The sequence below is a fragment of the Centruroides sculpturatus genome, unplaced genomic scaffold (genome assembly GCF_000671375.1).
Source record: "Centruroides sculpturatus isolate CEXI.00-Female unplaced genomic scaffold, Cexi_2.0 scaffold1363, whole genome shotgun sequence".
Taxonomy (NCBI): Eukaryota; Metazoa; Arthropoda; class Arachnida; order Scorpiones; family Buthidae; genus Centruroides; species Centruroides sculpturatus.
The window spans coordinates 53,063-70,639 of record NW_019385541.1 but is presented as its reverse complement, the minus strand read 5'-3'; the positions used below and the strand labels follow the sequence as shown (position 1 = coordinate 70,639).

Below are 17,577 nucleotides of genomic sequence, written 5' to 3'. Positions count from 1 at the left end.
AGGCGATGTATGAAATATGCGATGTGACATCAACGAGTTCTCATTCTGAAAACAGTTCAGATTCTGAATAAACATTTCCGTTTTTTGTTGTTACTTACGTAATATTAATTTTATTTTACATTACTTAATTTTATTGACATGAATGTAACCTGTGTTATTAGCTATAATTACCTAAATAAATGCTTATCTAATTGAATTTTACTTTCTTTGAATTCTTTTATGAGTATTATTTTTTTCTAAATATCTTTATGAAAATTTCGGAGTGCATTAAATTCGGGGTTGCGTTATATTCAGGCTAATACGGTAATTTCTATCCTTGATTGCCCATTCCGATTGGTCGCTTTTCCTCGTTCTCACTTTCTAAGAGTTTGATCACTCGTTACTAAATGTAATGAGATATCAGCTTAGATCACAGGAGAGATCAAAACTGATGTTTAATTCAATCCCCAATGATCTTAGGACTTACATTCTTCTATTGTTTAAAACTTCATGTAACATTTTCATTGAAAAAAAATTATTTCTAGCTTTATTTTTTTTTTCCTTTAAAAGAATAATTTTAACACGAATTTTAGTAAAGATTCAAATTTGTCACAATGTTATATAAAATTGATAAGTCTAATAATATGTGAATAATTTTTAAATGAATGAAAATAATTTTTGAAACCTCTCTATATTGTATAGTAAATTAAAAGGACACTTACATCTTTTAACTTTACTTTTTTCCAGCTATCATCCTATAAATATATTATTATTATTATTATTATTATTATATTGAAATAATTAACTACATTTTAACATCAGAAATGCTTGTGAAATATAATAAGTCATCAATAAAATATAAACTCCATAATAGTCAATTTGAATTTTACTCAATTTTTTTAGTTATAAACGATCTGCAGTTATATGACAATAAATTAGCTTATCGAAATTAAAATTTATTACACAATTTTACCTTTAAAGTAGTTCCTCGAAGCATAATTTTTTGTCTTCCTGGTGGAACACCAGTTAAAGTAAACAACTGTGCTTTAAAAACATCTAGTTCTTCATCTGCATTTACTAATAAATCTGGAAATACTTCTTTACTCCACTTAACTTTTACTAAAATAAAAGTAATCATAGCTTAATAATTAAATAAAAGTTATTATTTATGTAAATTTTTATTTTAGTAACAAATCAAATAATAAAATAAAATTATAATTCAAAAAATTTACATATAGATGAAAGACTACTCACACTGGATGATAAATAAATTGCACTATAAACCTATTGTCTGGTGTTGATAATATGCACACTGCACAAACCTTTTTGAGCTCCTCCCGAATCCTGCTTTAGGTGAATCTTTTTTTATTGATAGAACACAATCACCAAAAAAATAAAAATTCAAATGCTCGTTAAAAAACAAACATCCAATATCTATTAAAATTCCTCAGAAACCTTAGAAATTTTTAAGCAAACAAACAGCACACGTATCAATCACAAGGAGGAACAGTTTCTATCTGCAGCTTGGCAGGTCTGTATGAACCTCAACTGTAGTTTGTTAGTTGTTGTAAGACCTCTTGCACATACCCAAACTGATGCATGGTATTTTATTCTGTTAAAGCAGGCATTCCAACGCATTCTATTTTTTAAATTGGTTCAAATTTTAAAGAACATTCGAATTTTTATTTTTCAGTGATTATGTTCTATCAACAAAACAAGATTCACCTGAAGCAGGTCTCAGGAGTGCAAAAACATTTGTGCAGTATACATATTACTGACACTGGACAACAGGTTTTTAGTGCAATTGATTTACATATAATTCTCAATTTTAAATTTTCATTGTAACATTTTAAAATAAATTTTTAAATTTCTTTCCAAGGTTTGTTAATGCCACATGTACTGTAACTAAGTTCTTAATTATTTTAATTCCTCTACATATTTCTCTTACACGATGACTAATGCCTTAAAAGGCTGCTCTAGTGTACTGTCTTGGATCACAAGAATCCAAAGGAATGTAAATCAGCTTAAACATTTCTTTATGATAAACTTTTATATAGTGTTGCTAATTTTTTTTCAATCGATGCATCTAAAAATGTATTTGCTTTTCTGGTCCTTGAACATCACAATGTGTCAAACTAAAACTTTCACCAGAGTTTAAGCCTACTAACCTAATGTTATTACTATTTTTCCAAATAACCAGTATGTCATCAACATCTTATACATATCAGACTTACATATCTTACTATTAACTCTATCATCCCCAAGTGTTTTCAATACCTTCTCTACTTTCCAAACTATCACTTCTGCTACAAATCTGACAATAGTAATCCAACGGAGACCCCCTTTATTCTGGTAACAATTCCAACTAAAAACAAAATAACTTTCATGTAAAACTAAATTTACCATTAAGAATATTGCCTCAAACCCATAACTTTTAAACTGTTCTAGTTTTGAAAGAAAATTCCTCAGTTCAAGGAATACAACTTCCTGGCAAATCCTATGGTATAATGTATATGTTACCGACAAAGTATGAAAAGCAGGCATTCTATAGAATACCTAGGCATTGTATATAATGTCTGGCGTTTTTAGGCGATGTATGAAATATGAGAATTATTACATACTTTCCCTAGGCATTCTATAGAATGACAAATGCTATTTTGCAAAGTATGAAAAAAGGTCCTGATAAGGCTATTATATAAATGACGTGCATTCCTCAAAAATACAAATGTTATTCTGAAAAATAATGAGTGCGCCATTAAAAAACTGTATTCAAAATATGTAAAGAAAAATGAAAGTTGTACCAAACAAAATTTATGCCTTTCTTATTAAAGGAAACAAAATTTTCATATAAAAAATAAGAAATTAAAATTAACCTACTTTTGCAACATGGTAGGCTTGAATGACATTTTGAATTACATTTCATTATTTTGGTACTTTGTTTTACACATACATTTGACGACTCCTTGGCCATTTCCACTGGACTGAGCAATTGCAACTGACCGGCGAGGAATTTCACGGTCAGGAATATCTTCAATTCTAAGCAAGTTCTTAGGGCATAAAGTGAATTGTGATCTCGCATATACTTGTTTTAAAATTCCTTCAGAAGTTCCAAGTCGGTAGAAACCATCCTCTGTCACACTCATTACAATTGCCAATATATTGCGCGAATCACCTCGCCCCTTGTCGACGTCAGGAATAGGAACTCGCACAGTAGTTCCCAAAGAAGCAGTGGGAAATTTTTTTTCCGAATTCATTTTCATTTTTTTTGGCTTGTATTTCCAGATTGATTTTAGAATTTATTTTACCTTCAATAGCATTTTCAGTTTTGAAACAAAGGGTGCACAAAATATCCATTTCATCATCTTTACTAGCATGGCCACAGAAGGTATGAATTTTTTGACGACATTTTTTGCACGCATTTCTGATACCTGTTGTGTGTGTTTAAACACACAACAGGTATCAGAAATGCATGCAAAAAATGTGATACCTTGCAGAAATGCATGCAAAAAATGTTGTCAAAAAATTTTTGTTTCTGTTTATGTGTGTTTAAACACACACAAACAGAAACAAAAATCCCTTCAGTAAGCATCATGTTGGTTTAATCCACTAACGACTATAATCTCATCCATGTTTTTTAAACAGGCTCTTTTTCTTGCATAATCTGATTAGTTTGAGCCTTTTTCCATTGTTTTGACACTTTCTATTACTTTTTCTAGCTGTTCCTCTGTATTTATGTCTTTTAAAACATCTTCTGGTATAAAAGGCATTATAAGGCCTACTTTAGGTTTGCAGCCAAAAAGAGTTTTGAATGGTGTTATTTTGATCCCAGAATGATAAGTTCTATTTTTCATAAATTGAACAAAACACAGTCCTTCACTCCAGCAGTCAGATTTGTCCTGCATCCAAGTACAGAGCATATTTTCGATATCTTGGTTAGCTCTTTCGACACTACCCTGGCTTTGGAATTAAATTCATGAAAACAGAAATTAAATTTGAAATTAAATCATAGGTTTCACAACAATGCCCTTTTTAATACCTTTCTGTTTTTTCTGGCAAGGTTCACAAAGGTGGATGTACAGTTCAATATCATGACCTGTAACGTTTTTGTATTTGGTTGAAAGCTCTCTCAACATTCTATCACGTCCTCCGTGTCCAATAGCCAAATGAGCTTCATGAAGTACGTGAAATGACTCTGAGTTCGTGATGTAATACTGTATAGTACTGATGCCTTCTTTAACAAGATAAATGAGTTTACTTTTGTTTTCTATAATCATCACATCATAGCGATTCAGCAACCAATAGTCCCTGGGTTCCTTCTTAGTAGTCATTTTGGCTTTTTGTACTGTGCCTTACATCTGTTCTTGCCCCCCCTTCGCCACGTGGTGGGTCTAACTCGGTGGAGAGGAGTTATGTAATTCAGGAGTGTGTGACCGAAGGGTGAGTGTTTTATGGACGGGGTGTGTCTCAGGGAGAGGGGTGAAGAGAAGTGGAGAGTGGAGAAAACGGGAGATGAGTAAGGACAGTGGAGTGAAGTGCGGGAATGAAGATATAGAGCCTGTGCAAGCAAGTCCGTAGAGATTTTTAGAACTTTGGAACTTTTTCCTACCTGGAGTGGAAGAGAAGAAAAGATCGTCGAAGCCCCATTTATGTCGGTATGTTTCCATGTATTCTTGTTACGTCAGCTTGAGCAATTTATTGTCGGGAGATTTTTGTTATCGATTCGCGATATACTAGATTGTCGGACTCTGTATTCTTGTGTCTCATCTTTATCTTGGGAGTACTGTATCCTCCCAAGTATATTAAAGAAATATTGTTATAGAATCCACTGGTTGTCTTGTCTAGTCCCTATTGAGTCCAGTGGATCCCCCCTTAATAAGCGTTTGTTCCACCAAGCACGCTTGTTATAATTTTATCCCCTGGTTGAGCACTTATATTTTATCGTGTTGATTCATTCACACGATATTTTGTACCCCCACAGTACATTATTTATTAACTTCTGGTAAGTAGTTTCGGTTAATACTGTTTTTTGCAGCATTAACTCAAATTTTGAACAGTTTATCGTCGAATCATTGTTTCACGTCTATAGACCATGACACCTTCTTTAACGCTACAGCTTGCTCCTCCATTTTCATGGAGCACAGTAAAAAACTAAATTTTTGTTGAACAAATTTAAGTAAAATTGTGTATTTTGACACTTCTGCAAAATGCAACTGACAAATTCTAAGCTTGAGACGTGCATTAAAAGTCACATGCCTTGCCATGTGATATTCAAAACGAATTGGAGATGTATTTCATACTTTGCCGGTTTCTCATTTTGCATTCTATAGAATGCCTAGGAAATTTGTAAAATATGAATCATTTCATAGATTGCAGCTAGTTTTAGGCATTATATACAATGCCTAGGCATTTTATAGAATGCCGAATTTTGTACTTTGCTGGTAACATACACATTAAATCAATAATAGGAAGAACTTGTTCAGATCTTGCTTTAATCATCTGCAGCCTACTAATGACTTCTGAACTAGTTTTAATCGTGTACCTATATCCTATGCCCTTTCTAACCTTGCTAATTGTGTTTCCATTTTAAACAGGCAGTTTTGTCTTCAATCGTTGGTCTTATAAACCACAATATCTTGTCATCTTGTTATATCCAAAAGTTTTAATAATGATGCCATTATCATTTGACATTTCCCAATCTACTCACATTTATTTTTGCAGATAACATTATCTAACTGGGACTAGATCTTTCTTGTTGGATCACTCGCTAATTGTTCTGATTCTGTTTCTTACAAAGTCTTGTAGGAGAGTATTGTACACATCTCTGAACAGTAACACAATCTCTGGTTATATCTGCCCTTGTAAGCATTATTTCATTTTCAGTCATCCTCTTTTTAAAGGCTCAGGCTTTAGCTTTGATTTCCTTTTCTTACACATAGGCACTTTACAAAACTCTGTCCCTAGAATCCATCTCATATGTTCTTTATCAGTCATCTTCATATTTGAAATCAATCTTCCTGCATCTCAGATCATAATTTCTTTATTAGGAGCTTGTTCCTTAACTAACGAATGCTGGAAAAAAAATCTACCAAACCTCAATGTCTTTTGCCATTTGGATCATTTGAACCATTCTGCTGCTTTTTCTAACTTCCTATGACTTCAACCACTTAAATTTCTTAATTTTCTGCCATCATATGTTAAATTGAAAACTTTCTCCTTTCCTTTCAATATCTATTTCTTTGGTGTTAAGATTCTCAGTTAATCTCTCATACTTTTTACACACACTAACTGCTTATTAACGAACATCATTCTATTTATGCACACTATCATAACCTTCTCCGTTAGCCCATAACAGTCCATGGGTAATCTGATTCCGATTTTGAAAAAAGCACAGAAAGGAAAATTATTAACATCTCTTAGAATAGACAATGTTAACAGTAGATCCATATAGAATCTACATGGTTATAATCTATATAACATATATTTCAAAATCTAAGTACAGTAATGTTCTATTTTGGGATTATTTAATTTTCCATATTTTCCATATTTTGAATTTGTGTGATGTCTCATGACTGTTATCTTTAAACTTTTAGAATAAGTGATCTTTCTGAAATTTTCAGTTACATTATTCTATGATAAATGAGAAAGATCAGGCCAAAATCAAAAGAACACCAGGAGTGTATAAAATCCTGTTAAAAGATTCAATAGGGACCTCATATATGTCAGGCCTACAAAAAGATCACTCAAACAATGCCTCTGTAAGCACAAAACGGATATCGAAAAAAAGAAAAGCAATACTGCCTTAGCGATATATGCCAACAAAAACGGCATTACACTTAATCTACAACAAGCAACAATGATTCGACAAACCGACATATAAACCAACTGCAAACTCTAGAGGCGTAAGAAATTTTTAAAGCGGGCTGAAAAGGCTTGTCAATCAATTTTAAAGAAGAAAAACAACTATCAACAGCATGGCAGGCTATTTATGACAACGCTATAACAACTGGCACAGGCGCACATTGTTCGGAGATTCAAATTTTGAAATTTTAAAAAATAAATTCCGAAGATAGAAGCATTGGAGACCTGGACGGTTAAAAATCGGAATCACAAGAAAAACTGATTGCACACCTGAGAAAGACCCTAGAAGTGGGTCAAAAACATTTGTGTTACGTTTTAAGCAGTAACTGCAAAGCAATACAACGTTAGTGTGACGTATTTGTATTCAGTCTCTATTTATCTCTATTCCTTACCCTATAGAAACACACATTTGTAACATAGATGTATATATTGTATATTATGCCATACATATGTACGACAAAGATGACAAAAACCATTCATACTGTGAGTATAAAAAGAAAGAAATTACATATGCTTATTAGCACTTTGCTTGATTTCTTAAAAAACTTGTCCATCTTGGTTTTATTCAATGTTGCTTTTCTGTCTATTGAATGCAATATCGTTTGATATTAGCAATGTCATGCACAGTACAGTCCTTTTGTTTATGCTGAAACTCATTAGAAAGGTCTTCACAACTTGGAAATACTCAATGGCCTCACTAAATTTTGGCACTACACTTGGACCAGGGACATTATTCACTACGTGACTTCTCAATTATATCAGCCAGCAGACTCTCTAGGTACAATTCTTCAATTGTATATCCCAAATGTAACAAGTGCATCATCAAACTCTACAAATTTACAGAAACACACAAATATTAACTAAGCATTGAAAAAATGTAAAGTTTACAATAAATTTGGGATTAAGAAAATCCATTATTCCGAGTAATGGATCCACTAAAAGGAAGTAAAATTACATTCATTTGGTGGGACCTGGGAAAAAAAAATCTGTATTCCAAAAAATTCATTGTTCTGCAATCTATTAAAATGAGAATCTACTGTATCGATATATCAGCTTTTATTAAGTTTCTTTGAAGAGCTAGGTATCAAAAATTACTTGGATAGCTTTAAAGTCTATATACAGGTGCTTTCCTACTTACAAACAGGTTAGGTTCTCAAGGTTTTGTTGTTAGTTGAAATGTTTATGTCAAAAACTAACCTAGAAAATACATTTGTACACAGAATAACCACTTATTCTTAGTGTTTGATCCTCCAATGTACTTAATAGAATATATGCTCATTTACCAGCCTGCTACTGCTTACAAGGAGACAGCCAGATGTTACCCTCTCTGATTCAAACAAAACTTGGAAGGTGTTTAACAAATAGTTCCTTGTCAAAATAATAGAATCCACTTCTCAAGCATTTCTGAAAAACAGGCCTCTGAAAATTGAGTGTTTAGCTTACAAGTCTGGAAGGTCTATGTATCATAAGAATGGCACTAGCTGAGTGAATAAGATTCTAGATCAGTGTTTTTCAACCTCTAACGAATCGTCGCCCCCTTCAACATAGTATCGCCCCCTTCACTACAAAATTCCGATGCCAAGGGACAAGGCTAATGCTAAATTCGTACTGCATTGAATAGACTAGTGACTAGTATAACGTTATTTGTTTAATTATTGTACAATATAACAAATAAAATATCTAATTGTTCTTAATATAATGTTTTACTATATCGCCCAGAAAATTGTTTTTCACCCCCAAAATATAAATTGTTGCTAATCGCCCCCTGAACACGGAAAAACACCCACATGGGGTGATATTGCCCCTGTTGAGAAACACTGTTCTAGATGCTGGACCTACATGATAGGGTTCAATCCTTTGAGAGTTTCATTTATTTTATTTTTTTAAAACGTGTAACAGTTATTTTATTTTAATTTAAGGAACATTTCCTGGGCAACCGTGTAGCCTTAAAAGAAAGGTCAGGTTGTCTGAAGTTTTTATTCTGGAACATTTTAAAGAAATAAATGGTGATCAACAAAGCTTTTTGGAAGCGACTATGTCTTTTTATTTTAAAAAAATTTTATCATCCAGTGAAATTTTAAAATTAAAAAAAGATCTTTAATTAGTTATTTTATTATTTTATCATATTATTAGCATTATTACTACTATTCTTATTCCTCACATAAGCTTCAGATATGGTGATACTGTTTTACTACAAATAAAACACATGTTTAATAATCCAGCTAATAAAAATTAATAAAGTAAAAACGTTTTTGATCGTTTCTTAATGGTCTTCTTCAGCTACCCTAACATAGAATAAATCAAATGAAATTAAATATACGAAATTAATATATATATAAATATGAAATTAAAATATATATAAGGATACTGTTTTATTTAAAGTGTAACAACATAAGCACATGAGGGAATTGTCCATAACATTAACAATTAAAAGAAAAATGCTGCAATTATGCTATCCTACTTTTATATCAGGGACTTGTCTTTTTTGTCCATGAGCATTAATGTCTGAAACTTATTTGCTTGTGTTGACATACTCTGTCACAAGCAAATAAGCTTCAGACTATATCTGAAAACGTTTCTAAATGGCTTTTGAAATTCTAAACATTTATTATTTTCTAAACAAATTACAACATATAAGTCCTTATTGTCTATTTGTCTCATTGTCCTATAACTACTTCACTTTTATCTAATAATTTCAAACAAAGCATTTATAATTTATAATTATGAACAGAAAACACAAGTACTTGTAGTGTACTGATATACCACAAAATGTAATGTTTAAACTTTGTCTATGACTATATTTTAAACCACACTCACTACATTCCATTTTATTTAACATAGAACGAGTTCAACAACATAAACAGTATGATAAACAAGTCAATTTGAAAAACTACTTAATCTTGCTGGCTCTGCCTTGTCATCCACCTTGGTATAAGATTCTTTCAACAAATGATTGAACTGTCTAGTTAGGAAAGAAGACCTAGTGGACATGCTTGCCTCCCACAATGAGAAGAATGAGGCTGTACTTTCAGATATTGTGTAGACCAGGGGTTCCCAACCTTATGACCACGGGCACACATATACCAATGGAGCTTTTTACATGCGCCCATGGCAAAGCTTTGAAATAATGAAAAAAAATTAAATGTTAAAAATAAAGAAAATATAAAGTTACCCAGTTTTAAAATCTTTCTAGATGTAGTGAGAAATTTGCTAAATTGGGCCCCACTGATCATATTATAATCATGTCTCCACAGCATCTATATTGTATTAGTAGTATGGTATTAGTTGTAAACTCGTACTGTTGTCATCATGCCATTGTTGTGTTGTTTTTTTTGTACATAAGCATTTTACTTCAAAATCAGTAATCCAAGTAAAAAACAACAAACCTATCATTTTAACAAAGATTGGGAAGAAGACTACTTTGTTAATGAAAGTAAGGAGAAATGTATTTGCTTAATATGCAACAGTTTTGTGTTGGTGGCAAAAAACACAACGTTGAATGTCATTACAAAACCAATCACAGTTCTTCATAAGAACTGTGATTGGTTTTGTATATTGTATATTTTGTAACTGTTGCATACTAAGCAAATACATTTCTCCTTACTTTCAATAACAAAGCAGTCTTCTTCCCAATCTTTGTTAAAATGATAGGTTCGTTGTTTTTTTAGGTTAGTTTTCCACCTAAATCCAAGTTAAGAAAAAAAATTTAATCAACTAAAATCGGAATTATCTACCCAGCAAGTATTTTTTATTTTTTACCAACCATGTAAATAAAAAAAAAATGTCACTATTGCTCCCTTTAAAATTTTTCATTTGTTGGCAAAACGGAAAAAACCATTTTTAGAAAGTGAACTATTAATATTTAAGGAAGCATTTTTTGTTGGAGCTGATTCATTATTTGAAGGATTTTCTAATAAGCGAGAAATTATTTCAGCAATACAAGATTTGTCGTTATCAAACAATACAAGTACAAGAAAAATCCAGGTAGTTTCAACAGATTAACAAAGTCAGTTGAAAAATGTAAGTATTTCTCATTACAATTAACTGAGTCAACAAACATATCAGATACAGGCAGCAATGATAACAATGGTATTCAGTGATTTTAGTGTGAAAGAAGAACTATTAAAGTTACTATCAATGCAAGAGCAAACAAGGGGTGAAGATAATATCTTTAAAAATTACTCAACAGAAATTAATATGCCTTTACACAAGTTATCAGCAATAATTACTGATGGTGCACCAGCAATGGTGGGCCACAATAATGGATTCATTTCCCATTGCAAGAAAGATGAATCCTTTCCAAACTTTATATATTATCACTGCATCATACATCAAGAATCATTTGGTGCCAAAATATTATCCTTTGAACATGTTATGAATGTTGTTGTTAAAATAATTGACAAAATTTGAGCAAATTCTTTATCACACAGATTGTTTAAAACCCTAGTAGAAAAGGACGAATCTTCCCAAGCTGACCTTGGTTAAATAAAGACGAAGCACTTGGCTGATTTTTTGATCTTTTGGAAGAGATAAAAAAAATTCTTATTTCAAAAGGTCAACGTTTGAACTTTAAATGACATACAATGGTTGATGGCCTTGGCTTTTCTAACTGACATATGTGAAAAATTGAGCAGTTTAAACCTGGATCTCTACGAAAAAAATTAACTTTAGCTGAAATGATTAGCTCTATAAAAGCATTCAAAGCCAAACTAGTTTCGGATTAATAATTTGTTGAAAAATTCTCTTGTATACATTCCAAGGATGAAAAAAGTGACTGGTGAAAATAATTTTGACCTAACATTACTTATCACTCATCTTAAAAAACTTTTAAAACAGCTTGAAAGTAAATTCCAGAAATTTACCATTATTGAACCGTGGCTACATTTTTTTGTAAATCCTTTTACTACACAAGTAGACATTACCGAAACTGCTAAATCTATAGCAAAACTCCTTTAAGAAGAAGAATCAATAATTGAAGAAGAGATTTTAGATTTTCAAAATGACATCATATTAAAATCTCATAATACGAATGAAAACTTTTGGAATTTAGTTAATCATAAAAAGTATAATCTTTTGAAAAAAAAGGAGCCTTCAAAATCAAATTCTGTTTGGTTCCACATGTTTATGCAAATCTTTATTTTCCACCATGAATATTATAACTGTAATAAATTTCAAAATCTTGTATATGTTGTTCTACTAAATTTTGTTTAGAGAAGGCAACTGGTCATCCAACAGTATCCAAATAGGTATAATGAAGCCGATCTGCACCACGTTTTGCAGGATATGGTAATTTAACTTGGATGTCTCTGCTTCCTTTGGGAAGAATAACATTTAATTTAGCTTCATCAATAACACTATCATGAATATTATGAAATCAAAAATCAGATCTCAACTTACTATATGATTGGGATTATCATGTTACACTTCCAATTGTGAGAAATTAGCAAATGAAATGCACTGTCAAAGATCACACTAATTCAGCTTTTATAATAAATATATGCTACAAAATGCACGTTATAATAAAGGACACAATATTTAATTTTTTTTTAAATCCGATTTGCACCTACCGCTAGTTTTTGCAATTTCGAATGCACTCACACCACAAAAAGGTTGGGAATCCCTGGTGTAGACTGTTCGAGAGACTTGTCAGATTCTCTCTGCTGCTAGCCAACCAGGTTCTGGGCTGTCTGGTCTTTATAGTGCTGCAATTAAATGGCCTGCCATGTCTCTGTGGACAACTTTGGCTCCTCCTAAACCCAGCCACATGATGCTTATGTGTAGGGACAACAATTCATATGATTCTGACTTGACTAGGATGGCTCAGACCACCAATATTAACCCCTGTGACTTTAAAATTGGCATTCAGAGGATCCGTCACGTTCAAAAAGGAAAACATCAAGGTCTTATGGCAAGTAGTCTTGAGAATCAAGGATCTTCGATCCGCTATCCCCAAAAAGTGTCTCCTATTAGTTGAAGTTGTTTCTATGCCAAAGTCTATTGACAAGGACCTACTGCTGGATGCCATTTACAAACAAAATAGTTTCATTGCCAAACGTTATTCCAAATAGGAACTCTGTGAGAAGGTGAAGATTCATTTTCCCATAGGCCAGTACAGCTCCATGTATGTTTCTTGGGTCATGGAAGTTTTGCCATATCTCAGGATGATTTTGCTCAGAGAGGAGATTAACCTACAGTAGACTCGATGTAACGTCACAGACTTCAATGCCCCTTAGCCAGTGCTTTAGATGTTTGAAATTAGACCATTTTGCTAAGAATTGTGAGGCTGAGTTTAGAGTTTGTAGTCAGTATGGCAGGGATCACAAATTCAAAGAATGTCACAAGAAATCAGAGGAACCAAGTTGTACAAACTGTATCAGGGAGAAACTTGTGACGAAACTAATCATAATGTGCTCAATAGAACTTGCCTGATCCTTATCCATGCTAGAACACAGCTCCTTTCCCATATAGACTACGGAACTTAAAACCAGTAGGGACATTTGTTTGCAGAACTCAAAAATAAGAATCGTTCAAATTCATTTACGATGGGCTATTGCGGACAGTTTGTAACTTTTTCAAGAAATAAAAAACTATGACATCATCTTGGTGCAGGAACCCATTGCAAGGCCAACAGAGTGTCATGTTTCTGCACTAGGAATAGAGTTATTGTATTATTCAAAGTCATCAATCAGGGAAAGCTCTGGGCTACACACATTGTCATTAACCCAGACTTGGCTAACATCTCCCACCCAAAATTTTGCTTTACCAATTGTATATGGCATTAATTTTTTGCTTCCTTAATTTAAAAGTGATCATCCCAAAGTGTACAGTTCTGGCAACTTTAACATTCTTTCCCTATAAAACATTGATTCTGCTGTGTGTCATTTTCAGCGCAGTCACTTTCTTATAGTGGGGGACTTTAATGAACTTTCTCACCACACCAGGTTGTATATACTCAAAATACACAACAACCTACAAATAACCAATAACCGGCATGAAATTCTTCAAAAAAATCGGCAAATGTTTTCGATGCCCCTCCTGGACTCTTCTTCAGGCTTATTTTTATATCTTCCATTGTAACTTGATTCTTAGTTCAAATGTTTTTAAAAATTTGAAACGGCCCTTTCTCTAAAAAATTCTGAAAGGGGAAGGAATCCATGAGCTATTTCAAACATATTTTCTACCAATGGGGATTCATTATGTGCATAATACCTTATTTAATTTATCTTATAAAATATATTAAGATTTATTGTCCAGTAAGAATTGCCATGCTGTAGAGAGATTCATTTCTTCTTCGAAATTAATGCATGTGGATTTGCAGTCGGCTTTAAAGATTTCCATTGCTTCCAAAGTTCTTAGTTGTCCTTGATGTTGGGTGGTGTGGATAACATGTGCTTTGTCAAAGATAGGTGTGATGCCCAGGTTTGTTGCATATGTAGATAGGGCTGTCGTACATTTATTATGTGTGATGTCAGATTTATGCTCTTTTATTGTTATTTATTCTTGTGGCTAATGAACACGTGGTGGATCTAATATACACTAAAGGCCAATCCCATCTGTTATCTTTTAATGGAATACTGTATACTCCTGGAAGTCTGTTTGGGTTAGAATTGTCCTTCCCATTCCTTAATAAACTGTATATGGATGGGTTTCTTCTGTATGCAATCTTAATTAATATATTTTATAAGATAAATTAAATAAGGTATTGTGCACATAATGAATTCCCATTGGTAGAAAATATATTTGAAATAGCTCATGGATTCCTTCCCCTTTCGGAATTTTTTAGAGAAAGGGCACGTTTCAAATTTTTAAAAACATTTGAATTAAAGAATCAAGTTACAACGGAAGATATAAAAATAAGCCTGAAGAGTCCAGGAGGGGCATTGAAAAACGTTTGCTGATTTTTTTGACAAATTTCATGCCAGTTATTGGTTATTTGTAGGTTGTTGTGTATTTTGGGGGACTTTAATGTGCACTCACCCATGTGAAGAGCAAGCACAGAGATGTCCGAAGTGAAGCCTTAGAAGACTTCATAGATCACACAATCTTTTGGTTTTGATCCAAAATCCCCACCTACCTACTCTACAGAGAATAGATCCTCTTGGATAGATCTCACAATCTACTCCAAGGAATTTAGCACTGCCATTCAGGACTGGAGTGTTGATACATTTGATTGCCTGTGTGATTACAAGTGGCTTACTTATATCCTTTGTTATAACAACTGGCAAAATGTAGATGAGATGAATGTGAAGCCTCCTTCAACATCAAGTCTACTGACTGGTGCAAATTTAATGACATTATTCAACAGATTAATCTGCCTCTCAACAGCAACTGCACCCAAGTTCAAGCCAAGGAGTATGTTGTCAGTCATCTTAAGGGTCTCCGCTGCTAATGAATCTATTCCCAGGAAGAAGAGCAAAACCATGCCCACCATGGTGGGCATGGGTTTGCTCTTCTAAGGCTTAACTGTGGACAGCCCACCCCATGGTGGAATCCTGACTTATTCTCTGTGCGCTAAACAAATAACAGATTATGCAAGGACTTCCAAGGGTGTCATAGTTGGCAGAAAGGAACTGTATGCTCACTATCTGAATTTCCAAAAAGACTATAAAGAGGCCATCAAGAAAGCGAAGTTGGAGTCCTGGCGGGCCTTCTGCTCCAATGCTAGTGCAGATTCCCAGGGTTTCATTTACAAGTTCTGTGTTGGCAAATTAAAATATTGTAGCATCCTTAGCAGTGACAATGATAATTCAGATAATCTTGAGGCTATTATTAACAGACTCTTCAAACAGTTCTGCTTGCCAAATCCTTCCTCTGCTGACAGGCTGGAGCATATCAAAATAAAAGAACACAACTATACCACACAACATTCTGAACATGATCCGCCATTCATTTTCCACGAAGTGAACTACATTGTTTGCTTTCTACCTAGAAACAAGGAAGCTGGACCACACCAGGTATCAACAGAGACTGTCCAGAAAATCTGGGAGATTTGCCATTACATGCTTCTAGATATTTTCAATACCTGCCTCAAGTTTGATATTTTTTCCTGCTCATGGAAGAAAGCAGTACTTGTTCTTATATAAAAGAAGCATTTACTATCCAGAACATGTGCAATATTTTGCTGTTGTCCATCTTGGAGAAGGTTCTCAACAAGCTTCTTTTCAATCGTATTTACTGGTTCTGGGAGTCCAGGGGACTTTTTCAGGCTGCACAGTATGGCTTCTGACATCAGAAAGGAACCATGGATGCATTGCTAGACCTCGTTTACTGCATCAGGGAGTTTCTCAGGAATAATTATGTCTTCAGCCTCAGTCTTGACCTTAGAAATGAATTCAACTCAGCATGGTGGCCATAGATTCTTCATAGGCTTGGCAAGAACAACCGTTCTGTGAATCTGTCATCTAGCTGCAAATTACTTTGAGGACAGGAAGGCAGTTCTCGCTTCAAGACACTGAGTTTTCACGTGAACTGCAATGTGGCTGTCCACAGGGTTCTGTGTGTGGTTCCGTTTTGGGACATTTTGTTTGACAGTTTCCTATGCACGAGTTCTGGGCATCAGTGTCATATTTTCACCTATGCAGAAAACGCTTTTTTAATTTTTCCTGTTACCTTAAGAGGGGACTCAGTGGAGAAGAGGGCGATTGCTGTTGCATCTGGAATGCACTCGCCAGTTCTTCGAATTTTCGGCGGAAGTTTTAGTGTATGTTTTTCGTGCTGGGTACCATTGGATCAGGCAGATCACCCCGAGTAATTTGGTAGGCAATTTATTTATCTGGGTTGATTAAGGGGGGAGTAATTCAAATTTTAACTTTTGGATTTTTGGTTGAGTCTAGTGGGCGGGAGGTTAAATTCTCAGGGGCATTACTAGGGGGTTTTACGTAGGGTGGTGTAATGTTCTAGTTCTGTAAATGTGGTGGGGTTAGGTTGATTATTAGCTGAGTTACAGCAAATTTAATTTCACCCTATCTCTTAATATGGGATTTTTAAATCTTTGAAATTTCCGTTAAAAACATATTTTCAACAGTTATTAACGGCCCTAACCATCATTGTAACAGTTTTAACGGTGGTTTAAACTTTTTTCCATTGCACCTGGTCTCATTATTTCAATTGTTTTAGTTTTTCCATTGTTACAACTGATTTTCCGGTTTTCATTGTCTTAACTTTTTAGTGACCGTTTGGGTTTATTCTGGCTAACTTGCTTTTGTGGTATTAGAGGGTTACTGGTAAGGTTAACGGGGTGTCCTGGCCACTTACAGTTGGCCACGGCCTATGTATTAGTGTAAGTTAGTTGATCAGTTTCGTGTATTTTGGGATAGGTTTGTAGTTCAGTCTACAGGTTTATTGGGGTTACTGTCTGGTTAGATGGATCCTGGAGGCGATAACAACACCAGAGATGATGGTTCGACAATGGAGGTGTCGCTGGAACCACTTGAGGACCAGGTTCTGAAGGAAGCTTCTGTTCTATTAGGATTATAGAAGGATTAGGAAGGATTATAGAAATCTGTCCAGTTTCTGGAAGAAATGCTCCAAACAGTAAAGTTAGAGGCGAAATCAGGGATGTGGTTTCAAAACTTCATGGGTGCGTACACCAACTCTATGGGATCCTGAGGGAACTTAAAAACCAAAGGATCGACTCTAGACCTACATTGGTCACACCAGCAATACAAAGCTATGCTGAGGCCGTAAAGGTCCCAAGCAATCCCAGTGTTACCACAAGAAATATTATTAAAACCATCAAGG

General features: G+C 33.9%; 1 protein-coding gene across 1 annotated transcript in view; it reads right to left on the bottom strand.

Moving 5' to 3' along the window:
• Positions 1 to 17,577, bottom strand: part of LOC111639949 (ubiquitin carboxyl-terminal hydrolase 14-like) — a 54,493-nt gene that overhangs the window by 33,852 nt on the left and 3,064 nt on the right. Inside the window, exons 2-3 of the mRNA XM_023385912.1 lie at positions 953 to 1,098; positions 702 to 734 (exon numbers count right to left, since the gene is read on the bottom strand). Of these exons, the coding sequence (XP_023241680.1) occupies positions 702 to 734; positions 953 to 1,098 (179 nt within the window). The remainder of the gene's footprint in view (positions 1 to 701; positions 735 to 952; positions 1,099 to 17,577) is intronic.